We start from the raw sequence: 21902 nt of genomic DNA on the forward strand, positions 1-21902 counted from the left end.
GATATATATATTTATAGCACATGATGATCTGTAATACAAAGACGCACCCAAGCCGCGAATCTGCCTCGTCATCTTCCGTAGGTCTGATCCAGGCAGCGTAAACACGTAAATAAATGTTTTCAGTGTAGGAAATATGTCTCAATATTATTCAAATATTAGAAATTAATATATAATTATGCATTGTAGGTATATAAGGCTATTAGGAATGAATCGCTAGAATTAGTGTCATTTTTCATTGCCAAGAACGAGACATACTTGACATTTGGATGATGACGATGTGCTTGATGGTGCAACGATACTTTTACATAACTTGTTCTCTTTTTTGTCTTGTTGAGCAGCGTGGATTGCTTTTTAATCAATAAACCCTGAATATTTTGTTAGGATCAATGTGCTCAAAGCGATTGCTTTATTTCATATAATTTTCTTCCACTCAACCAACAAAAAAAAAATATTCTATTTTCGATTTCAATGTTGAATCGGTAATACTTACCCAGTTTGATGAAGTAAATCGCAAAGATAAAACAAGATATCTACTTCCAATGGGGTTATCTGGGACATCATTTGTGCAGAATAAAGAAATTCCTCTGACAAAAAAGTTAATGGTTAAATATTGACGATAAATTCTATCAATATCTATTTAATTAATGGAAATCACTAAACATTGTGGTGTGATTGAAATTAATGTAAGAGCTGCTGATTAAACATATTTATCACCCGTACTATATTGATTATATTATTAAACTCAAAAGATTATTAATTTTTTTCGTGCAATTTTTTACACATTGACAGCAAGGAAAAAGAAAAAAAACATATATCTTGCACATTTTTCTTTAGAATAGATTACCTTTGGTAACTTCTTGATACCTATGACCATTGGTCGCATTTAAGTAGATACGTTTAATAAGTTCCATATTGTTTAGAAGAGAATTGAATGCCATAAAGTATGGAAAACTGACTTTCCGCCCGCTTTGTCCGACACCAACTGCCTACAATATAAAAATAAAGTTCATTATGTAACACCATATGCGTTAAGCGTTGAAATATATTTTAATACTACTTTATATTAAAATAATTGAAAAAAATTAATCTTATAATCTCATATAATTATTAATTTGCAATTAGCAAATATTTCAAGCACGTGTAATTTAAATAATTTATTTATGTGTTCATTTTCACACAAATTTCGTGAATTGTGGTTATAAAGATTTAGTTGTAAAGTTATAAAGTCTTCTATTCCAGATAATACCTACAGCAATCAGATTATCCTTCACATCTTTTGTGAGTAGGTGACTCTTAATACTCAGCATAATGTCTTGAAAGTCTAACGCTGAAATAAAACCTGCGCCATCCTTATCAAATTTCTTAAAAGCTTCTATTGCATATTCTTCATGGAAATCCTAAAAACAAAGTATTTTTAGCATAAAATCTTATTTACATCACATGTTGCACACACATCACACAATCGGTTTCCTTAAAATTATCATCATTTTCTACATAAGGATGCACAAATTATTTCGTAATATATATGGAAAATATTTTGGAACAAAATAGACGTTACTTCACGAATCTTCAAGATATCTCAATCAAATTGCATATTATACCTCACTGTGAAAGACAAAATAAACATACGGCACCATGTACATATTTCATAATCATTATCACTTGTTACGTCATACTTATTTCCTGGGCAAAAATAACAAACGAATCCGTAATCAAGAACAAAATACTCACATGCAAAAACTGACTAAACTCTGCATAGGTAATCAGTCTTTTCTTATCCTTTCCAAAGTAGAGTTTTATAAAACTACTGTCCATATGAAATGGCATTTTCTGATGCAGTACAGTTTTCCGCATCACCTCAGCGAACTCGTCTGCAGATTGGCGATAATATACAACCATATAAAGGGGGACATTTAGAAAAAAATTTAGGTAATTTAGAAAAAAAAAACAATTTCTATATAATAGTTTTTACCAAATGCAACCATTCCATTTCCATTAGTATCAAAGAGTTGAAAAGCTGTTTTATATAGAGCATCTGGTACACAGAGAAGACCTTCAAATGCTTGAAATTCGGCAAATGATATAAGTCTGAAATAAAATCATGTCAATTATAAATATTTATTAATATTATCATCCATTGTAAGAAGTGTTTGTTATAGGTATCATAAATTAGCTACAAGTCAAATTCTACACACACACACACATACACAAAGAAAAAAATTTTTTAAAAACTAATGGAATATGTAAAAAAGAAATAGTATATTGTACAACTAGTGGGAAAAGTGGTCGATTCTGAATGAGTGCGACCATCACACTCATTTGGGCTCGACCACTCTTCCCACGAGTTGTTCATACTATTTTTCCTAACAAGAGCGTGAAACAGGCCGCTTTTCGCGCTTGTTTTACAATTTCATTTCTCCACTAGTTGAGAAATGGCTCCATTTTTCAACTAGTAGAGAAATGATCGAAATGGATCGTTTTGCTCACTCAAAACAAACGCGAAAAGCGGCCCATTTCACGCTCGCGTTAGGAAAAATAATTTTACATATATTTGTATTTAATAATTAATATTTCAATGAGGTATTACAAACTATGTACACACAATATAGTGTAGTATCTTTTTCAAATGTCCCGTCAGTATGTGACTTACCCATCTTTGCTAGTGTCGACAATACCAGCAAGTAAATTGACAGAATCGGGATTATAATCGGCATCTGTGTAAAGGCCAAGATAACTGCGTACAAAATCAGACGCAGTCATGAACCTCTCGCCATTCTTTTCTTGCGAAGCGTACTGTAAAATCACGAAAAAAGTATTGACTTACTACACATATATACAAACTTACACACACACATACACACAACAGATATTAATAATATAAACTTATAAAAATTAAAACAATTATTTACTACAAGTAATTGAAAATAATCAAGAAATTGAATAAATTAATTCTATGCAGGTATTTTCAAGAGAAATTCAAAGAAATAAGAATATAATATATCTAATACAAATGATATTGCAAATATTGAGTTTTAAGATAACAATGTAAAATGTTGCAGATATACGCGGAATTTTCAATGATTTTAATTTACTTTTTTAAAACTTGAATAATTTCTAACGACGGGATATATCTTCAGAAAAATAGCGCATAAACTGGTCGAGAGAAAAAGAAAAAAATATTTAATATTTCATCAAAGATAATGGTAAATTTTTTAAATTGTTTAAATATTTTTGTAAAAATCGCTAGAAAAATTTAAGCATATTCCTAATAACTTATTTTTTCGTTTAACAAGCATTTTTCGTTTGTTTACCTGATTAAAAATTTCATGGAGGCGTTCAGTATTCGCACGCTTCAAGTACCCGGAACCCTGTAATATGACACACAAAAGATGAATGATATATTCAATATTTATTGCATTTTATTGTTGCTTAAAAATATATATTTTTTAACCCTTTTGGTACACGGAGCGGCCGGAGAGAGAAAAAACATTTAAAAAAAGTTATTAACAGAAACATTTCAATTTAACATTTCCAGTTGCTCGGCTGCAGCGAGCGGTATAATGATTTTGTAATAACTCCACTTTGTGTAAGTAGAAAAATAGATGCGTATAAACGTATGAACAGTGACTGACTCTCCGTACCGAAAGGGTTATAATTAACACTGTATATCTCGAAAAATAGAGCAGTTAGCCCTATAATAAGACACGTATAATGATTTACGTAAGACGCTTGAGAATCTGTGGTATATATAGGGAAAGATAATGAACGCCCAATGCAGTTGTGTCTGTTGTGTAAACGTCGCGCGTGCTTGCTAACGTAACGTGCTTGAAAACGATAACCTGTCTGGGCGCGAGGTCGACCGCCTTTTCCTCTTCCTTCTTGACGATTTGGAAATCAAGTTAAGGGTACGCAACGTCGACAGAAAAAACGAACAAAAGCGTTCGATATAAAAATCGTGATAGAGAGAAGAGAAAAGAATCGATTAGAGTCAGCACGCAAATTTAATACAATACGTTAGATCAATTACGATTGTTGACATAACGATCGCAGGAATGTTAGTTGTTTGACTAATCTCTTCAGTCTTATTGCTCATATAAGATTCACGCATGTTGGGTGATTAAAAAATAATCGTGACGTCAATTGACGATATTCCAATTACACAACAAAGCTCGTGTTCATTATTTCGAGATTAAGAATGCAAATTTACAGCCGAGAAGGAGCGTATTACACATATTTACTTAATTACTTGTACAGCTTGTACTTGAGAATTTCTCACAAATTTAAGACAAGGAAAAGATTATAAGAAACCTGTGTACAGAAACTATATAGTCTTTATTAATTTGATCTACATTTGAATGCCTTTGTTGCCACTGTGATGACATGAAAAAATGAATAAAAAAGAAATTAAAATGTGAATCAAATTATTTTCTTACACACGTTTTTCCGTCCTGCAAGTAACAACGAAAATATTTTAGACGACCAAGTTAGAAACATTCCGCGCGTAATAGAGATAACGCCTGAAAAAATTAAAACAGAAAGCTCGAAATGGGTCTTTTCCTCGGCTTATATTTAATTCGGCACTGTTCACATTACGTTTTAGATTCGAGATTACGGCTATTTTCTTTGTTCAAGTACACACGTACTCTCGTAGTCGGCATGCTGCTATTGCTATTGCTATTGCCGTTGCTGTTATTATTGCTGTTCTTGTTGTTGTTACTGCTGCTGCTTCTGCTGCTGGTGTTACTGTTACTGCTGTTGCTAAGCTAAACTGATAATTCCACTTGTTCGTTATCGACGATCGTCGGCCAGAGGCAGCAACATCGGGCGAAGTTACGTACAGCGGAAATGCTGCGTGCACCACACACTTGTTTGCTGCAGGTATCTCCAAAGTTTTAGCATGCGTAAGACGCACATGTGCCATGCAGAAACGACGAGTTACGAAAATGCGACTGTACTGAGCGGTGCGATTGCCACACAAACGTCACGAGCGGTCACGAGGAGACCGAGTGTTAACTGCTGATACGGGAGAGAGGAGACGAATATCTCTATCCCCTCCTGCTCGTTAATTTCGTCTCTTTTGTCTCGCTCTCGCTTCTTGTTCTATTGCCGTGTTTGGCACCTCTTATTTTCATCTATAGGTTTTTCTTCTTGTGCATTTTATTTCTTATTTTTTATGTATTGATTCTAAAAGAATTGTGTAACATGCGTTATCTTTATATAAAAATGTGCGTGTAATCAATTGCACACGAATGATGCAGCTTATATCTTTGCTTATGTTATTAAAAATTTATGTGCGCTTCAGTGAGTACATTTTTATTGATTAAAATACATACATATTGCGCCAAATTTTGTGTACGAGTTTATTCTTTAAGTTACATTAAATAAATAAGTTAGATTAAAGAAGAAAAGACCTTGTACTTTTTTTATTTATTTTATTGTTTTATTATTTAGGGTATTTTACATGAAAGCATAATAAGTTCTGAGACCAGGCGGATTTTCATCGGGAGAATAGTCTCCTACATCTATTATTATTATTATTATTATTATTATTAGTTTAAGCAACAAGGATGTTTTACGTGATAGTTCAATATTAGAGCAGTTATTTGTCAAGCAAAAGATTCGTATACAATTTACTATCCTCCATATTTGACACTAAAAATTTTTAATAGGAAAAAATTTTACATTGTGATACAAACGAAAGTACTCGAAACATAAACTTAATCCTAAGATAACTGCGGATAAATCGCGATACTGTGTTGTCTCTTGGGAATAGAGAGAAATCTTTAAATAATAACAATAAATAAATTTCAAAATAAATCCAGTTGTTTAGAATGGAGATTGAGCTTACAACTCTCTCTTTGTCTTTTTCATAAAAATTATAACTGTAACGAAACCAATAAGTAAGCGAAGGTTCACATATAATATAGGACCGTACTGCTGATAATGATAATAATTAAAAATATATATATATATATATATTTTTGTATTAATGTATAGGATTGATAAAAATTTGTGCAGACCTCGTTGGATTCTACATTCCTCTTCTTCTGCGTCATCTTTTCTTCCTTTCATATATACATACACCATTGAAATATATACTAACTGGAAGGCGAGCTAGAGGCCTGCCTGTGCGATATGAGAGAGAGAGCATGCCAAGGTGTCTCGAGCACCTTGTCCTTGTCTGGTCTTCTTGATCGGCCTATACTCATTCCCACTCCATCCCCTTCCCACTCTTAACTACGCTGTGGGCTAGACAAGGAGAAGAGAGGAACTTGGGACTTCTCTCTCATATCGCTTGCCTACCGTGAATTTTTACAGCAGCGCACGTTTCCAGTTAGTTATATATTTCAGTGATATACACATATATATGTATATATACACATATATATGCAATTAAATTATTGCTCTTCCGAAATCCAGTTTTATATCAAACAATATATACTTCATTTTACTGTTAGAAACTGTATTTTCATACACATACATATTACGTCATTAGAAGTCAATTTTTCATGTACACTTTTTGCCATTTACGTTTGTTACGCGTAAAATACTGCAGTTACTGCAATTATAAACACAAAAAATAACTATAGAAACAATGACTTTTTGAATCAGAAAAAATATCATTAAAAGTCACTGTCGTATTATTGAAAGTGAAATGAAATATTTCTTTAAATTTAAGGCAAACAGTCCGAAATGTAAATATAAGATCAGAAATTTTTAAGTTGCCACATTGATGACACATGATAAGATGGAAATGTAAATTTTGGAAAACCCATTTAATATCGGAATATATATGTGATCAAGTAGTTCAGAATTGCACTGATACTCATCAACAACTGTCTTGACGTGACTTGATATTTTGCTATATATCAGAAAAATCGTGAGAAAGGTAACATTGTAAATTTAAATTCAAACAATCTATCACTACCCGTACGATAACGAAAAGGCAATCAGTCGAGTTACTTGAATCACTGTCTAGACTTTACTGACGCGTTAACCCAAAAGCGATTCACCGCGAAAAGCTTGCGATGTATGTAAGAGGAGCCGCGGGAGAGGTGGTCTGTAGCACCGCATCGTAGGGTCCCCGACCTGCTTAAATTGACTGCAAAGCTGTTACATGAAGACTAGATATAACAACCTAGATTAGTATACGTGGTGCTACACACACGAAAATTTAACCTACCAGTGTACAATCGGTAGAGTGCGGTCAATCGAATTCACTCTGATGATACATATTCCGTGGTGATTGTTTTACGGTGTGATTGGATATTCATTTTCGTAAAATCATAGAAAATATAGTATAGTCCACAATATTCTTTAGTGGCTTTTGTAGCTTTAGTAACTTGTGCGAAGAACGCGCATGCGAGACATATGTGCTCACTCATTTTTATCAAATATATACTTGAAGGTAAAGCTCCAAATATTCTTGTCGGGTCATTGATCTTTCATTTACTGGTATTATTAATTGTTGTCACGAAGGAAGATGGAAAATACTTGGATATTTTTATCGCGAACGATATATATATATCTCTCTCTCTCTCTCTCGACGGTAAATCGTCTAATAATTAAAAGAGAAAATAAATTTATCAGAAGATAAGTGTTTTTAAAACATCTGATTTATTCTGCAGAAAAATGATAAACGACTATTTACCTACACATTTGAATACATTTAGTTTAATAAACAATTTAAAGCAGTGTTAACTTAGAAATACGCTATATATCGAAGGAAGGGAAAGCGACTTTAATCATATAATAATTGTTAATAATAGTTTTCTCAATCAATTTGAGATAAATCTGATATGTTCGGATCTCATCCCATAACTCACAAGTATGGATCTTCGTCATAGCATAACACTGTGATTTTCTGTTTCGATGATATTTAATAGTTCATAGTTTCATAGTTTTAAATAATTGCTTTTGGAACTAAATTCTATACCCTCATCCATCTTTTATATTTGTAAAATTGACCGGTCTAGATCGCTGGCCTTAGCCTGTTTCTGCTATACTATTTTCATCCGACTGAGACACGAGAGAAGGGAAAAAGTAAAATCGGTGTAAGACGGAGAAACTAGAAGACTAATGTTACTCGGCCTCTATACATTCAACGTAATAATGTGCGTTATCGTACAAAATAAACTTGCTTGTAAACCCAATGTGCTAAATATATAATCACTACCGTTTATTTTAATAAGTGACAATAAAAGCGTTGGATTCGGCAAAAAATTTTGCTCTAATGGTATAATAAAAATAATTATAAGACTAAAATAAAACCAGAACCAACACATCTCGCATTGCAAAAGTAATGCGTGTGTTATATGATTTAATCGTACATCAATATTGCATGTCTATAGTCTATATTATTGCAAATTGTTATTATTGAAATAATAATTATGTATACGATACATAAATTTATATTTTGTCTTATAAGCATAATTAAAAACGCTAATGCGTAACTTGAGTTTGCGAGACTATTTATATTTGCAAATCATACGCAATTAATGAATGGAGCATCTTGTCTGCATGCAACTTATGTAATGTAATTCGGGAATTAATAGACACTATAGACAGCTCGAAACATCTTGGAACGTCTTGAATATCGCGAGCACGAGTATTTCGAGTTCGAGTATATAGTGTTCCACTAAAATTTCAAACTTCGCAGTAAGTTACATAATTGTGTTATTGACAAAATTCCTATTATTTAGATTTCTATATGTTATTTTGTTCGCTATTTTTCTCTACTAAATTTTCTTTATACCCACCTCTTTGATTTTCTAAAGAAGATTGATAAAATTTAAGGTTTATTTAGTATAGAAATCGAGGTCAACTGATAAAAGCTTTACAGAGGTCTTGTAATTGCATGAATTTGACATAATTTTCTATGGCGCTAGATTCGAAAGAAAAATCTTAGGAGGCATTACTTTCGTACCGACCCTCGTAAGTAGTAAAAAATAAATTAGTTGTATATTAACAAAAATACATGTAATATAATTTTTCTTCTTATATTATAAAAGTAATTTTCTAATAAATGGTTCGGACACTAAAATCAAGAATCTATATATATATATATATATATATATATATATATAAAACACATAAATAACAATAAATTTTAAATAACGGTGAAAGATTTGATTTTACAGAGGTATGGTATTAAGTGTTAAGCGCGGTATTGTTGCGAAAGATCTTTTAAAACAGAGACAAGAGTAATTCTTATAAAGTGAAAAATCTATGAATTTATCATTAGGAATTTTTACAAAACTCAGTAGTGGACAAAAAGTGTCTTTTATCCCAAAATAAAGAATTTCCGAATCTTTGATCTCTTCATTTTCGAGACAAATACAGAATATACAATACAATCAAAGCTTGGTTATTTGTATAAATATTTGAGATTTTTATTGTAAAGCGTTAAAAAAATATGTTGTATGATCAAAAAATTCTCGACTTTGAAACAGTGCTACTAAAATATACACGCACAAGCACACGCGCACGCACATACATATAAGATCTGTGTACTGATCTCTGCAAATTTATATATAATATTTGATTTATCAAATTCAATCATTTAGATATTTAGATAATACACAAATGTATTTTCATGTAATTACTAGTAGTTCATAGGGTGTAGTACGGTCAAACGGTTTAACGAGAACGAGATCGAGAGTGAGGCTCTCAGTCCCGGTGACCTCGAAACCAAGCCGGCCTCGCCGAGAGACGCTAGGATCGATATTCGCATTGCCATATTCGCTCCAATATGATGCAGATATCACACGATTGTTCCCGTTTCCTCATCATTAAAACGCCGAGAAGTACAATGTTACATGACGCAAACGGTTGTTAAGATGCAAATTTGTAAGCTAAATGGGAAAAGGAGTCGTTGGTTGATTTTCATGTGCTTTTAGCATTCATTTTTCATATGATAGCTCTGAAATGCTGTTTAATGAGTCAACGAATCAGATAAAAAATCAAAAGATTAATCTGTTTCTCAACATTTTCATTTCACAGCTGATATCTTACGTTACTGTCATCAATATAAAATAAAAAAGTGCATTTATACATATCTCAATTTAAACGAAATAAGATGAAATTTTTTTCTTCAAGAATTTCCTGCTTAAACTATCTTAATAACGCCTCACCTTAAATTGCAAAAAAACAATATTCTTTACGCCTTACAAAACCAATAGACAGCGGCTGCGTTAAATTTTCAATTTAGGATTTATCTATATTCAAAAAAATTTTTTTAAAGCAAAATCGTATTAGAAAAAAAGTAAATTGGAAAACGAATAAATTTATCATTTAGACAGATGAGAGCAAAAAAACATTTTTCGAAAAATTGTGAGGTGTGCGTTCATGCCGGTAGTGTACTTCTTGCGATATAAAAAAGTAAGCATACTATATATAACCTGTTTCAATTCTTATGAAATAAACAAAAAACTACTCGATAAATTCTCAAATAGTTTTAAATCTTTATCGTCTACTAAAATCTCGAATCTTGATGCATTTCCGACAAGTTTTTAACGAGAATAGTCTTGATTTCTTTTATTGCTTGTTCTATAATTTATTAGTATTTGAGAGCATTATATATATATATATAGATTTGCTCAATATGTTCTGTAAGCTCCATTCTCTTTTCGACGCTGGGGTGTAAAAAAATCACCTCAGGGCTCAGGGTAATTATTCTCGGGTAAGTAGACGGTATGAGATGCGAAGAGGAATAACGAAATCACTCTTCACGCTCCTTGATGTAGTTAATTTAAAGGACATACGCATTCGCAACGTACGCATCTGCATACGCACAATTACACACACATACACACTTCTTCGTTTCCACTTGCAATGAGGGGAAGATAATAAGCCAAACTTGCCCACCTCTTGGTAGGATGCTCGAACGATAAGCGAATCCTTCAACATTCCCAGAAAGAAGTTTGCGTTGAGCCTTTCTGTTACGAACGACAATCGGACCTCGAGGGAGAAACGGAAGCACCACAGAAATAAGAAGATGCTAAGCCGACGACGAATAATTTTGTTCCGGATACACTATTCTCACACTCATATGTTTAACAGGCACTTCCGGGGGCGGCAACTGCGCGCAACCGATGCAACAAGATCGTCGAACGTTCGACTTCAGTAAAACGTTTACCTGCTTACTTTAAACGCAATATGTCAATCAGAAGCTCCAGTCTGATCAGTCGGACAGGTAGCGCCATCTTGTATTGTATATCGTTACGACTTGTGGCGATCATAGACTTTTAGCAAGAGATAGACCGAGCGTAAACGGAGGATTTATGTTCGATGCTCATTGGTCCAGTGTATACGATGGCCTTTAAGGTCAATCCAGACACACTTGCATAGCGCATAAACATAAGCATAATGCTAGGTCTACAATGCAAGTCGTAAAGTCGTGAGTCGTAAGAATTGACCAATCACAGTCGATTATTCTCCTCAAATTCGATTGTGATTGGTCAATTCTTACGACTCACGACTTTACGACTCGCATTGTAGACCTAGCATAAAGCCCGGTGTCCACGATGCTAGAACTGTGTCCAAGTTTTGATTTAAGCCAATGAAACTGCTACTTTTCTGTAAGAGCTGCTAGTTGATTGGCTTAAACCGAAACTTGGACACAGTTCTTGCATCGTGGACACCGGGCTTAAATCCTTCAAGGGCCATAGCACATAGAAAAATGTAAGCACTAAAGCCCTTATCAGACTACAGATTGGGATTGAAATTATAATCAATCAGATAAAAGAAAACTAATCTCAAGTTTAGTGAACTTTGCTCTTGGTAAAATTTGGTAACATTGGTAAAATTTCAATCCCAATCCCAATCCCAATCTGTAGTCTGATACGGGCTAAGACATTCGTATATGTATACTTGGCCAGAAATTAACGTTCTTTTTTTAAGAATTACTATATGAAAATGATTAAATCATTTGTATTTGGTATGAAAACTTTTCAAGTGCAATTAAAATGGTTCGTGAGTCATTAAAATAATTGTATTAATTAATTGTACAACATGCATTTAATCGAATAAATAAAATATCTAATATATCAACATTCTGAATTCTCTGATTATTTAATTTATATTTACTAATACATTTTCAAAAATAATATATATACTTCACTTATTTTTCTTTACAATAATATTATAATACTGTTCAATTGTGCATTCAACAATTTATGAATGAAAATATCATCGACACTATATTCTATGTTATGTATAATATGGAAAAATATTAATGAGATAGAAAATCTTAATTTAACGTCTCGGTAAAGCGCAGATCTGATATCGCGGCGTTCTTATCGCACGTGAAAGATACGGTCAAGGCGTAACGAGTACCAGATTTCACTTTCTCAACTAAATGTAAATTTTCGCTCCCTGAAGTAAAAATTGATACTCTGCCTGAAAATATAGATAAATTAGAGTCTCATCTCCTTAGAATAAATTTAACTTATATAACTGACAATGCCTTACCTTTTCTCGGTTCTACTGTAGCATTAACATCGTTTTTGTCCATAAATATAAATCGACCGCCTTCGAAGTCTTTATTATAATCACTTAAATACAACAATGAAGTGTAATGAAACGATTCGTATGTTTCCTGAAATACATATTTTTATATTTTAATTCTATATTACAAAACAAAGCTTCCTGACTAATAAAAGACGCTACGTAACGTCGCGAGAACAAACCTTATCGATATGTGGATGCCAGTATTCGTCGTGTATGGTTTTCGCAGGTTTATTAGTCATTCGCGAGAAGAAAGTAGGTTTAGTTAAATAGATCTTATTTGTATCTATGCCGAAATTATGTGCCACCGCATGTTGTATTTTCGTTTTCACTACCCTGTAAGTTAAGGAAGAACCTAACATACATTGTACAATATTAAATAACTTGTTTTTTTTTTTTTATATGGAATACCAAATAGATATATGTAGAATGATTTTTAATGATTTGCATAAATGTATGTTTCAGAGGCTAAAAATATAGATTCTAGGAGATAGAAGTGTATTTGTTTATCATTTATGATATATACAAGCGAGTTTAGATAAACAACTCGTACTATTGATTTACTATAAACATTCCTCAAATTTGGAACATCAACAAATAATTTTGCTCTAAATTTAAAAATGAAATGAAAAAATATTTATACGTAATTAAAAATCATACTTATAAATTGCTGAATCCACGCTGTTGAATATTTTCTTTGCTTCTGGTTGTTTATAGATATTGATAAAACCCTGGCCCTTGCTAAGAGCGCCAGAATGAAGATCCAGGATACTCGCGCCACCATCAGATCCAGCCAAATCTAATCCACTTTTTGCTAGTTTCAGTAAAACATCTGCCTCTGTTGTCGAGACGAGTTTGTCAGTTACAACTCTGCCGCATTTTTCTGGTACACAGCCAGGGTATTTTTCTAACTTGTCTCTATAATCCATAGAGCAGTCAACGTTCTGTGTACGACTTACCAATACGTCTTTTTGTTTTGCTAGATATACTTCTTTGCCCTGTCTGTTATTATACCAAACTATTAGCAAGACTCCAAGTATCAGAACGCATCTGGACCATACTCTCTGATAGGGAAACGTTACAATAGGTCCATATTTCCTACAAGATAGAAAGTAGTACCGGTGTTAATTGCTGTTTTTATATCCATGGATAATATATTTCACTTCTATAAATTAAATAGTTTCTTAATGACAGCAGAGGGAAGAAACGGAGTATGTATCTTCTTTTATTTTGGATATTATTTATTTAATCATTATCTTTTTCAGATGTGGAAATGTTAAAATTTGAAATAGGAAAGGGAGGACCGATAATGTAATGTAAACATTTATAACATAAAAAAATTAGCTTTATACTCACGACTTAACCGATTCGCTCGGTTTTTCCGCTTTGTTTTCCTCCTGAGCTACACTTTCTTTCTGCGCACTTTTTTTCTTCAATCTCCTCACCTCTTGCGTCGTCATCGTGTATAGTTGTATACTGATATATACGATCGCTCCTTTATCCTTTATCAGTCTTTATGTTTAATTCAATTTCTTATACATGTCAAATACAAGTGTCAAATTGTCAGGTCTGTCAATCTTCTCTGAATCATAACGCATAAATATCTAGAGACGTTTGACGCTTGCAACTTGCAACCTGGAAAAAAGAAAAGAAAACATTGAGTTGCCGCGCGATACGCGCAGGCGCAGACGTAGGATGGCAGGATTGCAAAACAAAACTTGAAGACTTCTGGGGAATTTATAAAATACGAAAATGTTGGATGACTTGGCGACCCTCACTACCCTCAGCGACCCTGGACGGCCTGGACCCTAACCAAGAGTCGAGAGTGTAACACAACGCCATTAGCCATATGATATTCCGAATGTCGCGTTATCCTCGCTGACGTCTTTCGTCGCTCGTCTCCGCGAATGCAGATGACGTAATTCACACCATGCTGTTATGTTTTTCTTGTTATTATCGTTAATAAACATGCTATCCTTTTTCCGAAAGTTATCAATTGGCGGAAAGATAAAGGATGGTATACTGCCGGAGGCAGTCATGGGAACGGCAGAGGATCTCTTGACAACGAATAATCAAATGTTAAAGACGGATACCGAATTAAAAGAATCCGTTTACGGCAAGTTTTGCGCTCTATTTGTGTCTTGTATCGCGCCAATGTCAGAGAGACGGTGCGCGACATTTACAAATGTCTTGTTCCTTATTGTTAAGCTTATTAAAACTTAAAACGCTCGATCAATTACTGACATTTTTCAGGTGCAGATTCTGTCGATTCTGTATATTCACTCGACAATGTTTCGTTGCTTTTCAGATTTATTAAGGACGATCAAGGATCCTGAGAAACCACAAACCTTGGAGCAATTGGACGTTGTCTACGAAGATTGCATAAAAGTCTGCCACAGCACGCCTGCAGGAGTTTCTGTGATTCGTGTTGAGTTTAATCCTACAGTGCCTCACTGTTCATTGGCAACCCTCATAGGATTATGCATCCGCATTAAATTAGAACGTCATTTATCGGCGTTATTTAAATTAGATATCTATATCAAGAAAGGTGCACATTCCACTGAACAGGAAAGTACGTACGCATCTCCTTCAGCACTGAAACACACATAGCTCTTGTTTTTAATTAAATTACCTATTAAATTACAGTTAATAAACAAATTAATGACAAGGAACGTATAGCGGCTGCGATGGAAAATCCAAACTTACGGGAACTGGTGGAAAAATGCATCCTGGAAGAGGATTATTAGCGTTTCGTGATATATAGGTACTACTCCTTTCGGAAATTTTTTCGAAATACAATTTTTATCTAGTATGTTATATTGTGTAAATAAATAATGTATTTTGTGTATACTGGCGTATAATTAAGTCCAATTCATCTCGCGGACAGTTCCAATGAAGCACTTTCAATAGAAATCATTTGCAATCATTGCAAATTAAATTTTTGGTACTTGATAATCGCAATCTTGCGTTCTTCTAATAGAGATGTATGTCTGAAAAAGAGAGATGAATAATTATAATCCATTATATAATTACAGAAATATTCATCTTACGGAAAAGTAATAAAAATTTTGTCGGCATGAAATCCTACACGTAATATATACGAACGATCTAAATTAGAATAGCGATTAGGCCTAGTAGAATAAAACAATTTAATTATTTCGTATCATTGGTAATATTTAAAAAATTTTCTTTAATGCTTATAATAATAAATAACTTTGTTTTAAGTTTTTTTATCAAATTACATTTAATAATTAATGTAAATTACTAAAATGACTAAAATATGAATAAAGTACCAAAAATATATTTAAAAAAAAAAAATCGTAAAAGAAATTAATATTTCTTGAAAAATTTAAAAAATATTTTCTTTTACAAATAAAGTATAAAAGAGGAGATACATATAATTTGCATAAAATAATTTTTAACAAAGTGTACTCGATATCTGCTCCTTATTTTTAAAACCAATTCTCACTAATCATTCACTATTCTAACGATTCTAAATAATGCGTCGCAGAGGGGAATGCTCGCGAATGAATGCATCACACGATTCACACGTGATGCATGGACATTTTACATGCGTAATATAATATACGTGCTATATGTACTACACTGTAGAGAACAGTGAATAATTACAAATTGGGCAAACCACACGTGCAACGTTCGCGGAACGTCGCGTGATTTATGCAGCGTTGCGCGCAATATACGATAGTGATCAAAGCTGCCGCTTTGATGCGGGCGTCCGTGCTTCTACACATTTTTACCGCTTCTGCAATGACTATACCGGATCACATTCGCATCGCGTGGCGTCAGTCGTCAGTCGAGTCGTCAATCGAGTCTCGAGCAGTCTCGAGCCTCGAGCCGCGAATCGGGCAGTGCATCGCGCACAAATATTGTTTTCTCTCTTACATCGTCAGAGTTAAAGTTTCTGGAAGAAAATATCATCGAATGTCTTTGAAAATAAGCGATCTCTTTAAGGAGTGAACCACTTGAAGTGCAAAGAAAAAATTCCTCTGTAAGAATCTTTAATTAATTATTATCATTAAAAAATATAAAGTCTGTAATTTAAATTAAAAACTTGAGTTTGTATTTATAGTTACATTTTCAAACTTTATCTTTTCTTCCTATCTATTAAGTTAATTTTAGTAAATTTTTAAGTTGTACACTTTTATAAATCTATGAATATCGTATAAATGCAAAATGTAACTGTTTAAAAATATTATTTATATATTATATATGTGTATTGTGTATGTGGTATATAATTAAATTCCTAAAATCTAAATTTAAAAAATTGTAAATCAATTTTTCTTTAAGATCGATTGCAGGTATATATGTGGACATCCTTTTTTTAACCAAGTCAAGTGAATGTGTTCAACGTTATAAATCATCGTGTACTCAAGATGGACTTTAGCTTGCCCTTCTCGATTCTCATCGTCCTTTTGTTCAAGTTTTTTACGCATGGCTTACCAATGCAAGAGGAACTTTACGGTATAAAATATATGTGAATATTAAATACATTTAGTCAATAGAAATATTAATAAGAGTATTAAACATTTTTATTTGAAATAATATTTTTCTTTCAAACTTGTTCGAAAAATATCTGAGCTTTTACACATATCAACCAAGAATTTCTTACTGTTATTACCGTTATTGTTACCGTTTACGAGTAAAACGTGATGAAAACAACTCGTGCGTTCCAGGATTAACACAATCCTGATACATTATGATGATATTAAGTTTTTATTACATTATGGGAATTACTATGAATAATTCGATTAAATTGAAGCGACTTTAGCAAAATATATAACTGCTATTGACCTGCTGAAGTTACGATTAGATAAACGTCATAATATGGAGTTCGGGGTGAATCGTTATCGCAACTACACACACACGCTTATATTTACTTCCTACTTAACTCATGTTCTATTATGAAAACGATATGATTCACACCTCGTGTTATATGATAACGCACTTTTCCAATTCTAATGTTGATATGCGCAAAATCGAAATGACAAATTGGATGTTGATCCAGTGCTTACATTCAATACTTACTATCGACAGTTTTTCTTTGCTTTCTATAATATATTAGAGATATACATATCCACTAACTCAATCTTAATTTTGATAACTGATTCTATGAGCCACTTAATTAAAGTCTATTTTTCTCTCGAAAAAATGAAGGATAACATTCCAGTAATTCATATTAGATATTTTTGTAATTAACTCTCGAATTAGAATTCGAATTAATCGAGAAATATAAGTTTAATATTTGTTCGTTCTTCCGAAACTCGAAATATATGAAATTATATATCGTCCTTGTTTAGTCGTTGGGAATTTGTTGATGTCTCGGCAGTTTCGTTGAATAAAAATAAACTCCAAATTCATTACAGAATACCATTAATTATCGAGAATTTATAATTATAGTTTATGCAATTCTACAATAAGTTCTACAAAATATTCCCTGATTCCAATTAATGTTGCGGTGTCGCGAACAACATTCACGGACAACATTCGCGGCTATAAGTATGTGACGTGACTGTTTTTCCCCGCTGCTGTAAAATACAATGATGCTTTTACTACTACTAGTACCGCACAGCGACACGGTACTTGCATGTAATTAATTCAAACGAAAGATCGACAAAAGTCGTCGTGTGTACGTAATTTTCCAACGCTTATCGATTGGTCTATCGATCTGTTACGCAACCACGATTGCGAAAATCGTTTTCATTAAATCGTATGGTGAAATTTATTCGCAATCTAGAAAGACGAAACTTGTATATACATATATGTATTTTATATCATGTATCACAAACAAGACTCATTTTTGTTATATTTAATCTTTAAAGTATTTTGATTTATAATTTTATAATATTTCCAAAATAAAACTTAAATCTGAATTTTTGAGATCAAATTATTTAAGCTAAATAATCTATAAAAAAAAATATTTCTATATAATGAGAGAGAGAGAGAGGGGGGAGAGGGAGGTATAATATTCTCTCTTTCTTTTATCTTTCTAGTTTAGGATTTTCTCAAATTCTATACCGTCCTGTGTGCGAATAAACGCTATCATTCGAAAATAGTATGTAAACCCGAGTAAAAGTGTGGGCCGTGCGTTTAGATTATTTTCAATGACTCATGCTTTTCCTCATGGGCTTTCCCGCCTACAATTAAATCGAAATGTAACCTCGTTTTGGTTGACACACAGAAGGCAGTTACTGCAGAACGGAGGACGGCAGGCCAGGCGTGTGCAAAAAGATATACGAATGTCCATCCAGACTGCAAGAAGTAAAGGAAGGTAAAAGAAGCTCGGATTCTACGGGACGTTGCGGCTTCCAGGATTTCACGGAAATAGTTTGTTGTCAGTTCAATATTACGGACAAAATAGGACTTCGACCAGCAGAGATAGGTATATATGATGTCCCTTTTCTGGTTTTTTTTTTTTATAGTAGAATAACCGTTTTATGGTGATCCGAAAACTAAAGAATTGCGACGGAATTTCATTTCTACAGATATTTACAACGCATTTCGTGCTGACTGAGTTACGCGCTAAAATTATTCTCTTAAAATTTCATGAATTGACTCGTTTTTAATTTTTTTACGCCCAATCAACCCCTACATTTAGGATACATTTCGCAGACTAAAGTCTATCGCTTGGTTTTACAAATTACTGTGCCACTCGACCGAGAGATATCTTTTTGTTTTGAAATAATAAAGAGACGAGCGACGAGAAAGCCGATCGACGAATGATAATTATACTCCGCATCCACGAAATCGCTATCGATTAACATTCTATCTTTATTCAGAAACAGGTTTTTCAACTAGCTGCTATAACTTTTGATAATGGCTCTTATTTTCTTCATCCAAATGAAGACAAAATCCAACGTCGATATGTTTTGTCATGCACTATAGCGTGTTTATGTCACTTTGTATACGATTTTAAGATATTGCTGAAATACCAAAGTATTTACACAAACGCGTCCATTTAAACGTCAACAACAAAGCTATTTTAATTTTTATCATATATTTATCACTGTTTTAATGTACATGTATGTACCTATAGTAACATGCGCGCGTGCGCAAATTGCACGATCATCGTTTCCGAGAATCTCGTTTAAATAATGAACGGCCTTGAAGTGGAGACGCGCACGGTGACGTAACAATCTTCATGGCTTTACGGTCACGGTTACGGTTACGGTTACGGTTCCGGTTCCATATTAGATCCGAACAGGTCGGTTTCGCGTTAACGGTGTTAGACTAATTGATTGATTGTGTTCTTTAATTTAAAATGCAAAAGAGATGGTTTTTAACGGACGTCGGTGCGCTTGGATTTTTAGCATGTCGCCAGTACGAGAACGAGATTGGAGCCAACGGTAAGGTGAGGAGGGGCACGGTTACGGCTGAAGTGCAGTTCAACATATTTGGCGGCACGCAGACCGAACACGGGGAATTCCCGTACATGGTCGCTTTGGGGTACGAGAACGAAGATAAGAACGACGACAATTCGGAAGCTATCAAGTACAACTGCGGTGGCACGTTAATTTCCTCGCAATATGTGTTAACCGCTGCTCACTGCGTCAATAATATACAGGAGAAAGTGCCGATAGAGGCAAGTAACAGCGAGCTCCAAGTTCAAGGTCGCGATATATTTGAACTGACTATCGAGATATCTGCGATCGATTCGAATCTTTCGTTTAAAAGAGAAAAGGTTAAAAATAAGAGAAACTAGATTTAGATTCGTGCAAAATACTTATTAATAAAAATATTTTAGTCGGGCGAAAAGTTTTTTCAATTTTTCTCCGCGAGTGATAAACGCAAAGAGTATCAATTAAGTATCATTAATTCATGCGATCGGAGTTGACGCATAAATGTCGCAGATAGTGAACATTCAAGTTCAAATTTCGCGAATATATATAGAAACGAAATTGATAACACATATAATTTCCGTCTTTGTCGATGATCAAATGTACAGATCTTGCCTATCGTTCTTAGGATAGCAAATTTTCTTTGCTCTCACAGGTAAGAGTCGGCAGCGAAGATCTGAAGAACGTTGGGGACGATGCGCAACGAATTCCCATAAGCAACGTAATAACGCATCCGCAATATAAGCGCAGCGTGAATTACAACGACGTGGCTATTTTGAAATTAAGTACGCCTGTACGCGTGGCGAGTAACGTACGGCCGATCTGTATCCAAACGAAATCTTTAGACTCCATGGATGTACGATCGAACCTAACGTTTATCGTGATTGGCTGGGGCGCTACCAGCTTCGACGAGGACAGCAGTACCAAATTGATGAAGACACCGGGTCTCAGGTGAGAATACAATGAGAATACAAAACATAATACATAACATTTTTACTATTTTTAGCAAAATTTTTTAGCAATAACTCTTTGGAAAACTCTTTTCAAACATATGTTTACTGAAATTCTTTTACTAAAAACCAAATTTCTTATTTGACTTCGAGCTAGTATCTTTGCGGTTTTGTACATATCTTGCGATAAAAAAATCACCTTTACGTATAATTATTTATAGATAAAAAAAAGGAGTAAAGTCCGATTTGTACGTAGCCAAAGTTAATTAATAAAATTTTAGCGATTGACGAAATATACGTGTGCATATATTCTTGTATATCTGTATAAATATATCTTTGTATAACGCAAGATCCCCGCGATTTACATACTATTTAAATTATGCTCCAATTTCCAGCCTCGTAGACAGGGAATCGTGCGCGAAATCGTTCAATGGTTTCGGCAAGTTACCCCGCGGTTTGGACGAAAGTATGCTGTGCGTATTGGATACCAACGTCACAAGAAGGTCGGACGCTTGTCACGGAGATAGCGGCGGGCCCTTGTTAATGCTCACCGAGTCTGGTTGTAGCATTGTGGGAATCACGGCTTTCGGCCAAAATTGCGGAGGTTCTATACCGGGAGTATATACAGCGGTATATTCCTTTCTGGAATGGATCGAGAAGGAAGTCTGGCCGGAAATGATCGACGAATGATAGATGGATCGGTTTTCGACTCGATGTGTCGAGACTTTCCGTGCAGTGATCAATGATCACTTAGCGATCAATGATCGACGTGACGTGACGCGATTTAGATACTCTAAAGCGACTTGTGGTAGTAGTGGCGTTATTACGATATCTAGTCTGAAGCTTTTCGTATACTCAGTCTACGCAGCATTTATTTTTTCAATTCCTTATATCTTACAAAATGCGCTTTAGCGAATTTTATACTTTTATACGTATGATTCTGCTCTCTCAAATAATATATATCATTCTGTATGTATACGTGCTTCAATAAAACGTGAATATTCAGCTTATTTTTCTTTCTCTCTATTCTGAAAAAAAACTTGTTTGTGAAAACAAATCGGCAACGTTCAAATTGTTCAGTTGAATAGCG

The 21902-nt window shown here is 33.8% G+C and overlaps 4 protein-coding genes across 13 annotated transcripts in view; 2 read left to right on the plus strand and 2 right to left on the minus strand.

The window, feature by feature from the left end:
• LOC112451596 (calcium-binding mitochondrial carrier protein Aralar1) overlaps positions 1–11178 on the minus strand; it is a 17112-nt gene extending 5934 nt beyond the window's left edge. For 3 of the 8 annotated variants that reach the window (XR_003040388.1, XM_025011296.1, XM_025011300.1), the window contains exons 1-9: positions 10867–11131; positions 3312–3368; positions 2651–2793; positions 1973–2088; positions 1732–1871; positions 1251–1397; positions 845–986; positions 491–584; positions 48–83 (exon numbers count right to left, since the gene is read on the minus strand). Coding sequence is in view for 7 of the 8 variants with exons in the window: in XM_025011296.1 (XP_024867064.1) it covers positions 48–83; positions 491–584; positions 845–986; positions 1251–1397; positions 1732–1871; positions 1973–2088; positions 2651–2793; positions 3312–3368; positions 10867–10908 (917 nt within the window). In the remaining variant the exon portion in view is untranslated. The other 5 variants (XM_025011297.1, XM_025011301.1, XM_025011302.1 and 2 more) reach the window with 5 other exon arrangements.
• Positions 11179–12084: 906 nt separating this feature from the next.
• On the minus strand, positions 12085–14145 carry LOC112451601 (2-oxoglutarate and iron-dependent oxygenase domain-containing protein 3-like). Its single transcript, XM_025011309.1, has 5 exons — positions 13864–14145; positions 13168–13605; positions 12690–12843; positions 12472–12598; positions 12085–12399 (listed from the first exon to the last, which is right to left on the minus strand). The coding sequence occupies exons 1-5, from the start codon at positions 13965–13967 to the stop codon at positions 12251–12253; spliced, it is 972 nt and encodes a 323-aa protein (XP_024867077.1). The 5' UTR covers positions 13968–14145; the 3' UTR covers positions 12085–12250.
• Positions 14146–14283: 138 nt separating this feature from the next.
• On the plus strand, positions 14284–15355 carry LOC112451602 (MIP18 family protein galla-1). Of its 2 annotated transcripts, XM_025011311.1 has the most exons (4): positions 14287–14425; positions 14497–14623; positions 14816–15079; positions 15154–15355. In XM_025011311.1, exons 2-4 carry the CDS (start codon positions 14545–14547, stop codon positions 15252–15254), a joined length of 444 nt encoding a protein of 147 aa, XP_024867079.1. In that variant the 5' UTR covers positions 14287–14425; positions 14497–14544; the 3' UTR covers positions 15255–15355. The 2 variants fall into 2 exon arrangements, with proteins under 2 accessions (XP_024867078.1, XP_024867079.1); XM_025011310.1 differs by having other exon boundaries at positions 14284–14623.
• Positions 15356–16819: 1464 nt separating this feature from the next.
• LOC112451600 (serine protease snake-like) lies at positions 16820–21822 on the plus strand. 2 transcript variants are annotated; one of them, XM_025011307.1, is made up of 5 exons: positions 16820–16989; positions 18707–18907; positions 19836–20107; positions 20518–20813; positions 21208–21822. In XM_025011307.1, exons 1-5 carry the CDS (start codon positions 16902–16904, stop codon positions 21500–21502), a joined length of 1152 nt encoding a protein of 383 aa, XP_024867075.1. In that variant the 5' UTR covers positions 16820–16901; the 3' UTR covers positions 21503–21822. The 2 variants fall into 2 exon arrangements, with proteins under 2 accessions (XP_024867075.1, XP_024867076.1); XM_025011308.1 differs by having other exon boundaries at positions 18710–18907.
• The last annotated feature ends 80 nt before the right edge of the window (positions 21823–21902 follow it).

This window comes from Temnothorax curvispinosus, unplaced genomic scaffold, assembly GCF_003070985.1.
Source record: "Temnothorax curvispinosus isolate PA1 unplaced genomic scaffold, ASM307098v1 QBEX01002412.1, whole genome shotgun sequence".
Lineage (NCBI taxonomy): Eukaryota > Metazoa > Arthropoda > Insecta > Hymenoptera > Formicidae > Temnothorax > Temnothorax curvispinosus.